The sequence below is a fragment of the Danio rerio genome, chromosome 11, assembly GCF_052040795.2.
Source record: "Danio rerio strain M-AB ecotype USA chromosome 11, GRCz13ab, whole genome shotgun sequence".
Taxonomy (NCBI): domain Eukaryota; kingdom Metazoa; phylum Chordata; class Actinopteri; order Cypriniformes; family Danionidae; genus Danio; species Danio rerio.
In genome coordinates this window covers 11,281,978-11,299,169 of record NC_141031.1, presented here as the reverse complement: position 1 = coordinate 11,299,169, position 17,192 = coordinate 11,281,978, and the positions used below count along the sequence as shown (strand labels likewise).

General features: G+C 32.7%; 1 protein-coding gene across 6 annotated transcripts in view; it reads right to left on the bottom strand.

Annotated features, from left to right (window-relative positions):
- rbms1a (RNA binding motif, single stranded interacting protein 1a) overlaps nt 1–17,192 on the bottom strand; it is a 312,567-nt gene that overhangs the window by 256,547 nt on the left and 38,828 nt on the right. For 2 of the 6 annotated variants that reach the window (XM_087273388.1, XM_087273390.1), the window contains exons 10-14: nt 15,698–15,748; nt 12,869–12,979; nt 12,674–12,754; nt 10,101–10,182; nt 3,445–5,608 (exon numbers count right to left, since the gene is read on the bottom strand). In XM_087273388.1, coding sequence (XP_087129514.1) covers nt 10,105–10,182; nt 12,674–12,754; nt 12,869–12,979; nt 15,698–15,748 — 321 coding nt within the window. In that variant the 3' untranslated portion in view covers nt 3,445–5,608; nt 10,101–10,104. Of the gene's footprint in view, nt 1–3,444; nt 5,609–10,100; nt 10,183–12,673; nt 12,755–12,868; nt 12,980–15,065; nt 15,749–17,192 lie in introns of those variants that run through there. The other 4 variants (XM_087273389.1, XM_087273391.1, XR_015502396.1 and 1 more) reach the window with 2 other exon arrangements.

Genomic DNA, 17,192 nt, shown 5'->3' with positions numbered 1-17,192 from the left:
AGATATTTAAGGAGTAGCCATGGGACAACTCTGTGAATCTCCTTGAGAGGCCCAGTCAGAGCCCAGACTTAAACCTGACTGACCCTTCTCTGGAGAGATCTGAAAATGGCTGTGTACCGATGTTCCATGCTGATGAGGGTTGAGAAGGTGTGGCAAACTGCCTGAAAATATGTTATCCAATCATCCATCATAACCATCATAACCTAAATTAACTGAGGCTGTAGTTTTGTTGAAGGTGCTTTAACAAAGTCTGGAGTAAAGGCTGTGAATACTTCTGTACTTCTGTGAATACTTCTTTTCTTTCTTTCTTTCTTTCTTTCTTTCTTTCTTTCTTTCTTTCTTTCACATTCTTATTGAAGGGAATTTTTGTGGAATTTTGAGGAAAGTAATTAATTGAATCCATTTTAGAATATTGTTAACATCAAGATGTGGAATGCTAAGCGATGGATACTCCTCAGATATTGTGTACTGTATGTGTGTGGTATGCTGAGGTACTTTTTGACCTTAACTATACCCCCATCTGCTGGTCAAAGGCTATTAAAGCATTTTATGAAGAAAAAGATAAGTTATTTCAACTTTCGTCGATTGCTAAGGTGTTTTCAACGTTTATGTGATTGTTTACATGAATTCAAAAAACTCACCTTAAAAGATATTTAGGTTCCAGCTCATTCAGAGTATGCAATGCAATTGATTTTGTTGTTTATTTTCACCTTCAGAAGTTGTCACTGGGGTTTACCTTTTCAAAGGGTACACATTTGTACTTGAAGGATTGGTACCTCAAAAGTATTAGTTGCTAAAAAGATTTAAGAGGAACGCTTTTGTATTTTTTAGGTACTAATATGTATCCTTAAGGTATTAATCTTGACCTTTTAGGTACAAGTTTGGACCTTTCGAAAAGGTACCACTCCAGTGACAGATCACGTACCTTTATTTAAAAAAATATATAATATTTAATATTATATTAAAAATAAATAAATAAATACTAAAAAAAGCCCGGGTCCTGACAATATTGGTGGTAGGGTGCTACATACGTGTGCTGAAAAGCTTTCTGAAATATTTCATTACATTTTTTCACAGTCTCTTATGCTACAAAGGGTTCCTGAAATCTGGAAGAAATCTGTTATTGTTCCTATAGCTAAAACCAAGTTTCCCCGGGAGTTAAATGATTTTAGACCTGTTGCTCTTACTTCATTAGTCATGAAGTGTTTTGAGAGATTTATTAAAGGTGAGATTTTATTGCAGTCAAAGGATAAATTTGATCCATTGCAGTTTGCTTTTAGACAGAGCAGGGAAGTTGAAGATGCCAATCTTACAATGTTAAATTACCTATTTAATCACTTGGAAAAGCCTAAGACTCATGCCAGATTTTTGTTTATTGATTTCTCTTCTGCTTTTAATACTATGAAGCCACATTTGTTGGTGGAGAAATTAATCTCTCTTTTTTACTTGGATCTTAATATTTGTGGATGGATTCTTGATTTTTTTAGTTGGACGTCAGCAGTGTGTCAGAGTTAACGGTGCTCTTTCTGACTTCCAGTTTTGTTCCACTGGGTCCCCTCAAGGTTGCTGCCTCTCACCTCTTTTGTTCATCATGCATACTAATGATTGTCGTAGCATTCACGGGGATTGTCATATCATTAAATATGCAGATGATTCTGTGATTGTAAGTCTCCTCCACGATCAGGATTTGGGGCATGGTCCTGCTGTACAGGAGTTTACTTCCTGGTGTGATAGATTTTCTCTCCAGTTAAACGCAAGTAAAACAAAAGATATGGTGATAGAATACAGGAAGGCTTCTCCAACCCCCAACATAACTAATATTAAAGGCTTGGACATTGAAATTGTTGACACGCATAAATAAAGGGGTTGTTATTGATAATATGTTGACATTTCAACCTAACACCCAGGCTGTATATAAAAAAGTCCAACAAAGACTGTTTTTTTCTGAGGAAACTTAGATCATTTCAGGTCTGTACCTCTATGATGACGCTGTTTTATAAACAATTTATCGAATCTGTTTTATCTTTTTGCATTGTAGCTTAGTACGGCAATCTGAGTGTGTCAAGCAAGAACAGGTTGAGCAGCCTGGTGAAGGTGGCAGGCAAGATCATTGGTTTTAATCAGACTGGTCTAATGGTAATCTCCCATAATTATGTTCTAAGGAGAGCTCAGGGTATCCTATGCAACCCGGATCACCCACTGTACTCTGTATTTCAGCTGTTGCCATCAGGACGTCGTTTTAGGGTTCCTATTTGCAGGACAAATAGAACCAGAAATTCTTTTGTAATGGTGGCCATTAGGTCATTAAATGAGTCCAGGGGGGAGGGGGATGTTTCTATATACTGATGTATGGATGTTGTGTGGTAATATATATATTTTTTTTAATGTGTACATGGAACTTCACCTGTGTTATGGTACCTTGTTGCAATTTTAGTTTCCCTAACGGGATAATAAAGCTGAGTCTGAGTCTATTTCTAAGAGAGTTCTTAATTAACATAGTAAATATATCTGTCTGTCTGCCTGTCTGTCTAAGCAGAGATTGTAAAGATGCAGCAAAATTAGTTTTTTTTAATATCACATTCATTCCCAGACATTTCATTGTCAACTCGTTTGTCTGTAGTCTCCTGATATTTATGAGAAGCCCTGATTAAGGTATTTGTTGATAATTAATGGAAACACCAGCAGTTTAAAGTAACCCGAATTTAAGATGTCTGTGAGTCTAAGGCATAAGCTGTTGGCTTTATGGTTAAAACCTACTCTGATAGCTAGCTATACAAAGACCACATTAACCGGGCCTCTTTCAGCTTTATGTACAAGGGTACACATGATCCCAAAACAAGGCTTCTGAAAAATGTTGCTTTTTGTGGCACATAGCACCATCTGCAGGTAAACTCCAGTACTGTTAAGGTTTTGAAGTCGATTCCGTGTAAATAAAAGGTTATAGCATACACTTGCAAATTGAACGCATGCATTTACCGCAAAAATCCGGCCCGACAGCTTTAAAATAAATAGCTTAGCAAATTGTTTTATAAAGGTTTGACATATAAATGCTGCTTTTGCACAATTGTGAAATGATTTAGGTTTTATTTAAAATATACATCTGTATCTTGCAAACGGATGAACCCGTTTTTGACTAGAATCTGATGATTACGAAGGTTGCCGTTTTCTTTGGCTAATCTCATTATTTCCCTCTCTTTATTACCTCTCAATATATTTAGTTATCCCTTTACAATCTGCAATTGTATTACCTGTATTTAAAATTTTGCACTGCATTGAGTTTAAATGTAATAATGTCAAATAATAGTTTAAATGTAATAGTTTAAATGTAATATCATTGACAAAATTTTTCATTGTTTTCTTGTGTTGTTAAAGTTTTTTTGTGTAGTGTCCGAAGTAACCAGTTCCTGAAAACCATAGGATTACAAACCAAATCCAAAAAAAACACACATTTAAGCCTCTTTTAATTAAAAAAATCTTCTCTTTTCACAACAGAAAAAAAAACTAAAAATCTGGACGTGCAAGTGGCAGGTGATCAATAAAACAGTTTTTAAAAATTCAGCATTTCAGCAACAGTCCTGTATTTATACACCATGTGGATGATTACCGTTCTGAAACATCTATTTTGACTGCTGAATTAAAGACAATGTATCTGTCCAACGAAACTACCATGTGCTGCTTTTTGACACACATTAGTCACCATATTATTATTTGACTTTGGTTCTTCAGACTAGGCCTCTAAACACAGAGAGGCTACAGCAAAAACTGGAAAAAAAAATCTGAGAAGGTAGTTCATGTGGATTTTCTTTAAAAAACAAATGCAGGAAAAAATTACACAAGCCTCTCTTTTTTAGGAAGAAAAAAAAAGAATTATCACAATGCAATGTAAAAAAAAAGAAAAGAAAAACACCAACAGAAAGACATACAGATACAAAACATAGATGTTTCTTTAAAGAGGAGGACAAATAGACGCGTTAAAGATGAAGTTCTGCATGACACCAGCTCCCGAGCTGGTGCTTTTACATCTGATTGGACAGGATAGACCTGCAGCCTGACCAATCAGATAACACATACAACTCTGAGGTAGATCAAAGGTCAAGCTGACCTGGACATCTAAATACACAATCACACACAGACACACGGAAATCTGTTTAACTAACTATGACAGACAGATGAAAGGCTTGTTTACAACTGTGTTATGAACCGGTGATCAAGTCTTCCCTCTGCCCAACTGCTTAGAGATGTTTATGTTTCAAACTAGATTAAAGCTGCGAGTCAAGATTGATGAAAAGAGAAACAAACTACCATTCCGTTTGACCAAAACCCAATGCAGTAGTCCGTACTATCGTGTTCGATAGTAGGCAGAAAAGGTCTTTGGTGGAAAGTGTCATAGTTGCTATGAAGTTGGATGTTTTTCAATCATTTATTCAATTTGAGTAGTGACTTTTAATTACAACTGTGCAATCATGTGTTTGTAAATTTATATGTTAGGCCACAAATTTAGGTTTCATTTGCATAATGATATTCAGAGTTCCAAGAAAGCTAAAATACTTAATTACTTTTAATCGACTATTTAACTATACTTCTCGCTTTCTACCTAAACAAAGATTGCACTTCTGCCTTTTTTCTGAGCATTAAAGAAATCCTGATGTGTTCCGTAAAAAAAAAAACATGAAGGAAAGAAGATAAAAATAAATAAAAAATGGCACTGAAAATAAAATCGCAACCATCCTGTAAAAGGCAGGAAAAAATATCAGCTTTTCCCAAATCCACAATATCCCTTTATCATCCCCACCCACATACCTCAGCTAGCTTAACCCCACCCACTCATGCCCCGCCTACCAAGAAACCCCACCCACCCTTATCTCAACATCCACTTCTAAATCTACCGAAAGACTTTACACATGGATTCAATGGAAAGAAGACTCATTCACAACAAACACACGGTCTCTGAAGCAAAACGTGTTCAATTCAGAGAGACATTAAAAAAGGAAACAAGAAAGCCTTAGCTTTGAGAGACAGGAGCAAGGACCAATAGCCAGCAAGCATCGTATCAGTCGTTCTAAACCCCACCCACCTTATTTCAAAGGTAAATATTTGAACTACTAAAAAGGCAAAGAGTGGAAGACCAAAAAGCAAACAGAAAACTCTTCATTTCGACTGCAACCTGTTCAAAAAAGCATTTCTATCGTCTGTTTGAGAAACAGTCCGTAAAAACGTAATAAAAACCATACTTAAAAAAAATATCATGCATTGAAATCCCATCCTCATCATCACTCACTTTTACTCACAGACATGGTCTGTGTTAATAGTTCTTGGTAAAAAATAAGAATTTGTCATCTTCTCCGTTCTAGCAAAATAAAACTCTGCTCCCCTTCATTGTCCACTGTTGCTGTCATATTGCCTCGTCTTGATTTGTTGGAGAAAATGTTTGCACAAGAGTTCTCTGAGGTTTCTTGTTGATTTCTTTTAGAAGATGATTAAATCATGGACAAATTTTCTGGAACCCGTGCTTGAGCGTCACCTTCTCTCTGATGTCACTTCCTCTAAGAGAAAGCTACTGTAGTAACACTCAGCAGACTGTGTCTGGGGCAAACCTCAGATGGTTAACCTGTAACAAAAAACAAACAAACACTATTTAAATACTGAACCATTCAAATCAAACCATAGGTAAAAGCTAAAATACAATCTTCTGTGGATCTGAAAACTGGTAGTTACTGGAACTATTAAAGTTTTGTATGGCATCCATTTGTCCACTCAGCATACAATTAGATCACTGTAGTTCCTAGTGTCCTCTAGTAGACCCTACATTAATTGAGCTAATTTAGTTCCCCCAAAAAGCCTTTCTATAACTAAAATCATTTCCAGTTCCTGTAATGCGAACATGACAAAAAATGTGTACTTCTTGCCAATAGTTCTAGAAACTACAAAAACCCTCCTTTTGTTCTAAAACCCTTAAAAATGATTTGTTTTCTAAAACGACAGATTAGCAACAAATAACACGCATTAAAGGGCATCTATTTTACCCCTTTAAAAGATGTAAAATAAGCCTTTTGTGTCTCCAGAATGTGTCTGTAAAGTTTCAGCTCAAAACTGTATGAAAAAAAAATGTATTTTATAATTAATTCCTACATAGTTATGCTAATTACATAGCAATTGTACTGTCTTTATTACAAACATGCTCTGTTTAAACATTTTTTTAAACTTATTAAAATCACACAGAGTTGTAACAAATATTTTAATCACAGTTTATTTGCAAAAAAATTTTCTGTGGACATGTGTTTAAATGTTATTATAGAAACATGGCACCTGTCTATTAATTTGGTGGGTGGGAAACCGCACTCCTACGTCACATTGTGGTGGGCCTATTTTAGCGTCAGAAAATTTTTAAAAAGAGACTTATTGGGCCCTATCATACACCCGGCGCAAGTCTAGTTTGAGCTTGGCGCAAGAACCGTTTTGACGTTTTGCACCAAGCTGTTAAAACATCAAATGTATTTATGCTCATATGTGCGCCCATAGGCGTTCTGGTCTAAAAAAGGAGGCGTGTTAAGGCGCATTGCTGGCACGTTGCTATTTTGAGGAACTATAATACGCAAATATCTTTACAAATGAAAAAGAATTAAAGGATTAAAATATTAGAATTTTTTTTTCTAGCCTACATATATATAAAAACCATACTTTCATGCCTTCTTCATCCTGGGGGCTTTTTCAGTTTATTCATGACAATTTGCTTTTGTATAATGTTATCATTATTAGCAGTATTATTTATTAAATGCATATTTATATTTGTTTTATTAAAAACAAGCTTAGATTTGTCCACCTGTCAGGTTTTAGACTATATGGGGCACAGCATGTGTATAAGGATATAACTATTTTTTGACCACACTTCGTTATTATTGTTCATTTGTTCGTTTGCTGGAAATTAGAACTGAATTTAGAAATAGTTTTAAAATAAGTCTTTGTGCTTAACAAGCAAAATTAATTATGTTAGGCTAATGGATATCTGTGCGTATAACACAATTCCTTATCCACGAGATTGAAAGTGAATGTAAAGAATGAGGAGGCTCATCTCTCATTCTCGCGCTGTAGATAGTCTGTTTAACTGTTTTCTTGCTAGTGAAGTGTTCAGTTTTTCCACTTACAAAGTCTGCCATGTAAATAGCAAATGTGCCATGGTGCGATGCAACTGACTCTTAAAGGGAATGGGAGATGAGATTCTGATTGGTTTATTCTCAAAACACACCTATAACTCATTAAGAGGATAAGCTCAACCCTGTTAGACCATGCCCCACGGCGCAAAGTGTATTTTTCCATCCTTAAAATAGCAAAAGTGGATTCGGACATGCCCTAATGCTATTGAGCTCTGCGCTTGAGACTTAGCAGAAAGATTGTTAAAATAAAGCCCATTGTCTTTTTATCACTCCAATCTGACAGTGGACACACTATACCTACACACAGTTCTTTCCAAACAGCTTACAAAAAATGATTTTCATCATAGGTGCCCTTTAAAAGATTTTAAATGCACACTGCAGACAGAGCAAAGAAGCACCTGACGCATGACACAAGCATATCTAGTAGCCAGTGGTGGAAAGAGTACTGAAAAAGCATACTTAAGTAAACCATTACTTGCCTAAAAATGTAGTGTAAGTAGAGTAAAAGTACCTGTTGTAAATATTACTCAAAGTTTGAGTAAAAAGTAGCCCTTTTAAAATTACTCATGAGTAGTGAGTATTAGGCTGTTAAAAGTTGATGCATTTACATGTAATTTGTGGATGTGTGTAAACGTAACATTCTGTAGTGCATTTAGTTATTGCCCAGCAGGCACACAATGTCATAAGGTGTTAATATTAGGTTAGATTTAGGTTGTGATGTCAGGTGACCAAAATTCAATGTCCAGCCAGCGTCTATAGACAACATTATTTTGATGTCCAATAATGAGATCAAATGACGTTTATATTTGGTTGATTTTAGGTTGTTGGCCTGGCAAGACCGGTCTCCACAAGAACGCAAGTCCATTCTCTGCGTTCTTGTAATTGAGCAACAGCCTGTGTTTAGGCATCCCTGATCTAAACAGTCTCTGGGTCAATGCGTGTAAAGATTTTGAACATCTTCTAGGACACTTCATGCTTCCAAACAGTTTGCTGCAATGTAAAGTGCACATGTCTTGAAGTAGTTCATTTTGATGCATTTTACCTTCTATGTGTGATTTGACTGGACAGGAATTACAGGACTGATTTTTCTAATTCTCATAGACAAGAAAAAATAAAGTAGTGACAGCAGGTTGAAGGAAAGTATTGAGAGTAAAAGTACAGATACTGCAGTAAACATGAACTCAATGAAAAGTAAAAGTACACATTTTTAAAACTACTTAGTAAATTACAATTTCAGAGAAAAACTACTCAATTAAAGTAACTTGAGTATTTTTAATTAGTTACTTTACACCAGTGCTAGTAGCTCATAGTAACATGTGTTAGCTGTCACTTTGAGCATATTTGTTTGTTGTAATTGGGTCCCTGGTGAAGCACATGTATGTGAGTGTGTGTGTGTGTGTTTGTGTTCTTGAGATTACATATGGAATGAAGAATCCGGCAAGTGTCACTGAGTTACTTTGGTTACTGTTAATGTTTGGGAGAGAGTGCTTTTTTCGAACTGTGACTGACTGGGACTACCTGTGCATTAGTGATGGGTAATTCTTGAACAATTTGATCAAATCTTTTGTGTGATTTGAGAATGATGAGTCCACTCAGGCAGTGATTTGTTCACTCGGGCATGCGCACATTTGTGCAGATGAAGTAGAAGATTAGTTCATTTTTCAAATTTTTTATCAAGTTTGAGTCGTTCGTTCACCACATGAAAAGACAGAAGCCAATCATATGCAGTCAGAGCCGGAAAAAGATTTGATCCGTTCATCTCTCGAGTCCTCAGGTTTGAGTCTTCCCTTTACATGCTGTCACGTGAAGAACGAACGACTCAAAATTCCAAAGACTCGAAAGGTGCAGTGGTTAAGCTTATATGGGACTGTCTGTGTGACATGATCGAACCACTCAAATTTGGTTCAGAGGTGAGCTGAGCCAATAATAGACAAAAGAGTGGGTAAACAATGAATGATTATTTTCTCTTTCTTATGGCATTGTAGTTAGCTCTTGTTTGTAGTGTGATCAATGTTTAGGCTATTTGTAGATGTGTTTGAAAGCAACTTGTAAAATTTAAATAATATTCTGGCAAATTGAAGGAAATGACTCGAAAAAAAAGATTCATTTATCTCACAGTAAAATGATTCAAACTTCCCATCACTACTGTGTGTTACGAGATCCAGCGATCGCTCTCCGGAGATCGCTGGTTTCCACCATAACCATGAACTACACTTCCGCCTTTTCCTGGACTACATTTTCATACATGCACTTCGCCCAGACACCCATGCTCACCTATCTCGCTTGATTACGCTCACCACCTGAACCTTGTCACAGACTGATAGCATACCATACATAAGCCACTCATGAACCCATCCAGTTTGCCGAGTCTTGTTCGCCCATAGTGACATTACAACGCGTTTCCTCCTTGTCTTGTTTCTCCGTGTCTCGATCCTAGCCTTGTTTACCCTAGTTATCCTGTTTAGCCACCAGCCTTACGACCTATTGCCTGTACATTGATTACGATTCTGGACTGCCTTAATATACCCGCTTGCACCTGTATGAACACTGCTTGCCTGACGCTGAATAAACCTGCATATTGGATCTTACCTCAGTTGTATCTGTCACTCCCTCCCCGGTCGTTACACTGTGCATTAAATAATTTTATTGCACACCTATAAGCCAATCAGAATCATGAATTTTAACAGACTACAGAATAAATGAGTATATAAAATCATAAAAGAGCGTCGTTCGATATTGATGAGACTATATTTACTGCTTTTTGTCACGTGTGGGACTCATAATCTTTCTATTTACTTTCTGAGTATGGGAAAGGGCACAACTTCTCCTTTTGTGTTCACAGAAGAAAGGAAGTCATGTGAGTTTGACTGAACAGCTCAGGGTCAATGAACGAGAATAAAAACACTATCATAATAGAATGATATATCAAAATATATGATAGTAAAATACCGTTTTATTGCTTGTTGGGTTGGAAAGGGTACGATGACGGATCTGAAGAGGACACATCTTGTGGCTGCACACCACTTTCCTGCTGTAAAAAACATTGGAGAGAAATGACAAATTAGAATTAAATTAATTGACCAAATACTCAAAAATGAATTATTTTCAGTGGTGTTTATGCACATATAAGCATCGGACACTCCAAACATAAGAGATTATAGCTTCTTCTGACAAATCAACTTTCATATTAGTATTCATATTATTGTGCTTCCACAAATTTAGTTTGCATTGTGCGAATATTTATATACAGTCCTTTGGGATCTCCTTATGTTCTTGTTTGGTGTGGTAGGCAGACTTGTGCTTAATTAAACCTATTTACTGTATGATTCAGGGGTTTTGGTCCACTTGGTTAGTGCATTCTAATGTTCGGACAACAGTGTTTATAATTATTCCAGTGAACTGCTCTACCAGAGGCTATTTTACTAGTTGTCAAAGTATATTTCTTAAATTTAAAGTATATCTCTTAACATTTCTTGTTTGAAAATATTATGTAATTTATGTAATACAAAAATGAAATTTCTATTTAATGAGAATGCATTAAAAATGACAGTAAAACCTATTTAGAATAAATAAATGTATTAAACCAAATGTTATTCTTTTGACCATTCTATTCATGAAAGAATCCTGAAAATTAGAAATAAATGACATTTAAAATATATATTTTAAAGAATTCTTCTTAAAGTTAAAGCTCTTACTTTTATTCCTAACATGTCTTTTTTCAGTATAATATAATATAATATAATATAATATAATATAATATAATATAATATAATATAATATAATGGAAGTTTTATAATATAATGTACTATAATATATAAAGTATCATAATATAATATAATATAATATAATATAAAGTATTGTAGTATACTATAAAATAATATCATATAATAAAAGTTATATTTAGCCAGAATGCATTTAAAAAGTAACAGTAAAAATTTTTTAAAAATATATAAATTTATAAAATCAATGTTTTTCCTTTTAATGTTCTATTCATCAAAGAATTGTGAGGAAAATGGAACAAAATTACATTTTAAAATATATTTAAAAATCATACTTCTTAAATTAAAAGTTTATTTCTTCCCATACATTTTCTCAAAAAATATAATACAATAAACTGTTATAATACAAAGTGTTATAATATAATATAAAGAATCATAATATAATGTATTATAATGTAATTTAAAGTATTATAATATATTAAATCAATGTTGTTCTTTTGAACTTTCTATTCATCAAAAATCCTGAAAAACTAGGATAAATTACTTTTAAACATATATTTATTAGATATTAATTTATTTTTAAAAGAAAACCTCTTAAATTAAAAGTATGTATGTATATGTACATTTTACACATACATGTATATGACATTTTATTCCAGTATAATATAATATAGTATAATATAATATAATATAATATAATATTATATTATATTATATTATATTATATTATATTATATTATAAAACATATACTTAGCCAGAATGCAATTAAAAAGTGACAGGTAAAAAAATAATTTAGAATATATTACCTTTTTAAACCAAAGTTATTCTTTTGAACTTTCTTTTCATCAAAGAATCATGAAAAAACTAGGAATAAATTACATTTAAAATATATTTTAAAAGTAAATTTCTTAATTTAAACGTAGATTCCTAACATTTTTTTTCAGTATAATATAATATAATTAAAATTTTAAATAATATAATATAATAAATTGCTATAATATTAAGTATAATAATGCACTGTAAAATTATATAACAATAAAACATCTATTTAGCCAGGATGCATTTAAAAGTGACAGTGAAACATATTTCGATTATATGAATTTATTAAATCAATGTTACTGTTTTTTTTAAACTTCCTTTTATCAAAGAATCCTGGAACAATAGGAATAAAATTACAATTAACATATATATTTAAAAAAAACACTTCTTAAATTAAAAGTAAATTTCAATATGACATACTGTAATATAATAAAGCGTTATAATATAACGTAAAATAGAGTATTATGACATATAGTAATAAAAAAAATTTAAGTGACAGTAAAAAATATTTTGAATATATAAATGTATTAAATTAAGATATTCTTCTGAACTTTATATTCATCAAAGAGTCCTGGAAAAAATAGGAATAATTTAATTAACAATATGTATATTTAAAAAGTATACTTCTTTAATTAAAAGTATATTTCTTTAATTTTTTTTTAATAAAACATAATAATTTATTAAATAATATATAAGTATATAAAAATATTAAACCAATGTTATACTTTTAAATAAAAAAAAATACTAAAAATATATTAAAACAGAAAACAGCTATTTTAAAGTATAATAATATTTCACAGCATTACTGTTATAAAAGCCCCTTATTTTATTTTATAATAAAATGCATATATATATATATATATATATATATATATATATATATATATATATATATATATATATATATATATATACGACACATTTTGTCCATCTATCCAGCCAGTAAAGAAGCCTGAGCAGCCCGCGGTGTCTCTATCACTGACCTCAGGAGGGATGGCAGGGGGCTGAATGTGGGTGTAGTGAGGGATGTAAGCTCCTGGCATCGCCGTGTTGGCAGGAATAAACTGCAGGAGAGCAGAATTTTGTGGCGTTATTAAAAAACACAGGTGTTAATATTACTTATTAATTAGCATATACTCTTGTGCCATGTTAGCGCAATCTGTGAGAGAGGATCATACGGTTGCAGTGCCGCCCAGAGAGAGATGGCCCATCTGCTGGGTGAGAGGAGCCAACATAGCGGACGGCTGCAGTGACATGGGGTGCTCCATAGAGGGCGATAGAACGGCTCCCTAAAGGGCGAAAACAAAAATTATATTTGGCATGTTTAAATGAAAAATCCATCTATATACACACACATACAGTACCTAAATGATTTATTTATTTAAGATTTAATGTTATGAATAGCTACAGTATATGCTTTGTTTTTAATAATAAGATTTTCAGCATATAAATTAGACATTAAAAAATTGATAAAAAAAAATTGTGCTGGTCAAAAATGTAATGCATGCAATATAAAAGTTTGTATTAACATAATTTAGGTGTGTGTACTGTAAATATTTACTATATATATATATATATATATATATATATATATATATATATATATATATATATATATATATATATATATGAATAGACTCATATGCATATATTTAATTTAATGTTTACTTATATTTAGATATAAAATATAAATGATACAAGTTATAAAGAAATGTAAATATCTATGTAACAAAACAGTTTGTATAGTTTTGTTTCTATGTTATAAATGTATATAATAAACATGCATATACAGTACATATATAAGTACACTCCTCACAAATCTCTCTTTTAAAAGGAAATTACTCATATTTTTTATAGGAAGCTAGACAATATTATATTTGTGCATATACGTTAAATTAGTCAGTACTGAAGCCAAATCTGGAGCTTATCGAACAAAATAACTTACAATAATGGTCCAAAAACTAGTACACCCAAATGTATATTATAGAAAAATATTTAATTGCAATTTTTAGTTGGAATTTAGTTGCAATTTTGTAGGCTGAACATTTTTTTTGCAATATTTTCCATGAATTTAATTGTAAAGTATTAAAAAAAAAGTATTTAAAGTATGTTTGGTGACTAAAATGTTATTTAATAACTATATCTGTTTAATAAATCTGTTTTGTTTAAATGCATCAGCATTCATTGCCTATATTCACTGAGCAATGGATAAAAATATTCATTTTCAAAATGGGGTGGACTCAATAATGCTGAGCATTTTATATATTTCAAAACAAAGATTATTTTGTATATGATTAATTACGATTCTTTGCCCAGCACTAATTAAAATTTAATAAAAAATAAAAGTAATAATTAATAATTAAGTAAAAAATTTTCAACTTCATCCACACTAAATAACTTGATGATTTAACTACATGTCAGTAACAATATCTATGTTGATAGTAAATTGTTATTTCATCATGTAAATAAAATTATCGTGTAAACAAAATTATTTAAAAATGTTTACAATAATCTACCATTTTGCCTTAAAATCAGCATATAAATAAGAGACATATGTATAAAATTGAAACAAAAACAATAGTAATGATAACAATTCTATGAAATATTTCAACTACATCTGATTACTATCTCTAATTAATTAACTTCTTAATGCTTTAATGTCAGCAACAATTACAAGAAAAGTATTATAAAGAAGGCGGTTCATTCTGCTGTGGCGACCCCTGATGAAAAAAGAGACTAAGCCGAAAGAAATTAAATAAAAATTATAAAGAAATAATTCAATAAAATATAAACCAACATTCAGCATTTTGACATCATATAAACTGCACACATAAACAAAAAAATAATAGAAAAATAAAAGAAAATGGCAAAAAATAAATGATATTTGAAAAAATCTGTCAACTTAATGTGTCATATAAATTCAATTTAAAAAAAAGTTCTATTAATATATATATATTTTCTGAACAGAAACGTGTCTGGCATCCTTTCAAAATGGATAAAACCAATTATCTTTTGTATACCAAAGAGGTTCTTGCATAAATCACAATTTTATGCTCAATAAGTAAGAATGAGTGAGTATATTTACTCAATTATTTAACAGTTTCTGCACTGAATTAATATTGGATTCAGCTCATATAGAGTTCATGAACTCATTCATTTTATTTCATTCGCCATTTTTCGCCAACATCAATATACAGTTGAAGTCACAATTATTAGCCCCCCTGAATTTTTAGCCCCCCCATTTATTGTTTTTCCCGTTTTCTATTTAACAGAGAGAAGATTTTCAACACATTTCTAAACATAATAGTTTTATTACTCATCTCTAATAACTGATTTATTTTTTCTTTGCCATGATGACAGTAAATAATATTTGACTAGATATTTTTAAAGACACTTCTATACAGCTTAAAGTGACATTTACAGGCTTAACTAGGTTAATTAGGTTAACTAGGCAGGTTAGGGTAATTTGGCAAGTTATTATATAACAATGGTTTGTTCTGTAGATTATTGAAAAAAAAATGAGCCTGAAGGGGCTAATAATTTTGTCCTTAAAAAGGTGTTTAAAAAATGTAAAACTGTTTTTATTCTAGTCGAAATAAACCAAATAAGACTTTTTCCAGAAGTATTGAAAAAATATTATCAGACATACTGTGAACATTTCCTTGCTCTGGTAAACATAATTTAGGAAATATTTAAAAAAGAGAAAAAAAATCTAAGGGGGGCTGATAATTCTGACTTCAACTGTTACAATATAACATGTCCAATCAAAGCGTTAATGAACTTTTTTTTTTTCACTATAAACAAAATATCTGTCTACTCTAAATAACAGAAATTCTGGTCACAATAGTGCAAAAATGAGGAAATACTGTTTGAGCACACACATATACACATATTACTGTCTCGTGTGTATGCAGGATTGCTTGTTGTGAGTCATCTCCTGTTTGAAAGGAGAGGTCATTAAAAGAAGAAGAAAAAAGAAAAAAACAACTACTGTATTTTGGCCTTACTGGGTGTTGCATGATATAAGGCTGATGTGGCATCCATGAAGGATTCTGTACCTGGAGAAACACACAGAAAGCAGGTGCCGGTCAGAAACACTCACATCAACTCAGCATGAGCGTGAAAATAAAGCACATTAACATTTTTTATGCATTTGATTTTTTATCTAAAGGGCCTCACACTCTAATGTAGGTACATATGTGGGCGACATCTACACTAATAAATTCTATCTGAAAACACTCCACATTATTGTTTTCACTTATTACTGAAAAAATAGTCAGTCACACTGAAATGACGGAAAATGCTTTCCGTTCATGCTTTCGTTCATGTACTACACAGAGGTAAGATGCATTTATCTGCATCATATCCGCCTGCCCTTTGTTTACTTTCCGTCTCTTTGAAACGTCATTGCAAAACGTCGCTGAACTTTAGCTCCCAGTAAACATTTATATGGAGCAATATGGAGCATGTGCAAACTAACAATAATCTTTAATAAAGCTGTCGGAATGGGCAGCATCCAAAATATCTGCTTTGCAATGTCGTCCACCATGTTAGCTAAATTGGTTAGATGACTTAGGGTGCTTTTACACCTGTGTATCGATTTATTTGACCCAAAACAGGGATTAAAATTGTTACAATGTTGCTCTTGTTCTTGGTGTGGTTCACTATCACACGGCAACGTTTCTAAACGGACCAAAATGACATATCCATGATACACTGTGATATAGCCGGGCTCGGATCGTATCACTTTCTCACTACAATCGATCGGCTCCTGATTTTGTTTCAATCAAGCCGAGACCACCTCATTCAGCCGATCTCGGACAGATTGATCTGGCGTGGATCTGAGCGCACTTGGCAAGGTTCTGAAAAAAAGTCTAGGTGTGACAGCACCCTTAAATGCGTCATCGTTTTCGCAAGCTTTCGTTTCCACAGTCTGCACTTTAACATTAAAATGACATTTTCAAATATATGTACGGCGTTTTCAAAAAGAAATGTCTTTGTTTCCTGAAAACAGCATCTCAGTGTGGACGGAGGGCTGAAACAGAGAGAAAAATATTTGTTTTTAAAGAAAAACATATTAGTGCGGACATGGCCTTGATCATTTTTTGCTTTCCCTAAAAATCGAAACTACAACCTTGGTGTAGCTGGCACTATGTTCTGCATGACTAAAATGCACCATCATTTTCAAAAGCCACCGTTTCCAAATTCCATACTGAGACACAAAAATGGCGTTTTCAAATGTATCCACTTTGGATAGCATTTTCAAACACATGCATTTTGTTGCCTAAAAACAGCACGGAAGGCTGAAACGGAGAGAAAATATACGTTTTTCAATGAAAACATATTAGTGCAGACAAGGCCTTCGTCAGTTCTTGCTTTTCCTAAGAATCGAACCCACAACCTTGATGTAGCTGGCACCATGTTCTGCTATTTATGCTCCCAGTAAACATTCTGTGTCCTTTGAAGAGAGGCAATATGGAGCATGTACAAACTGACAAAAAT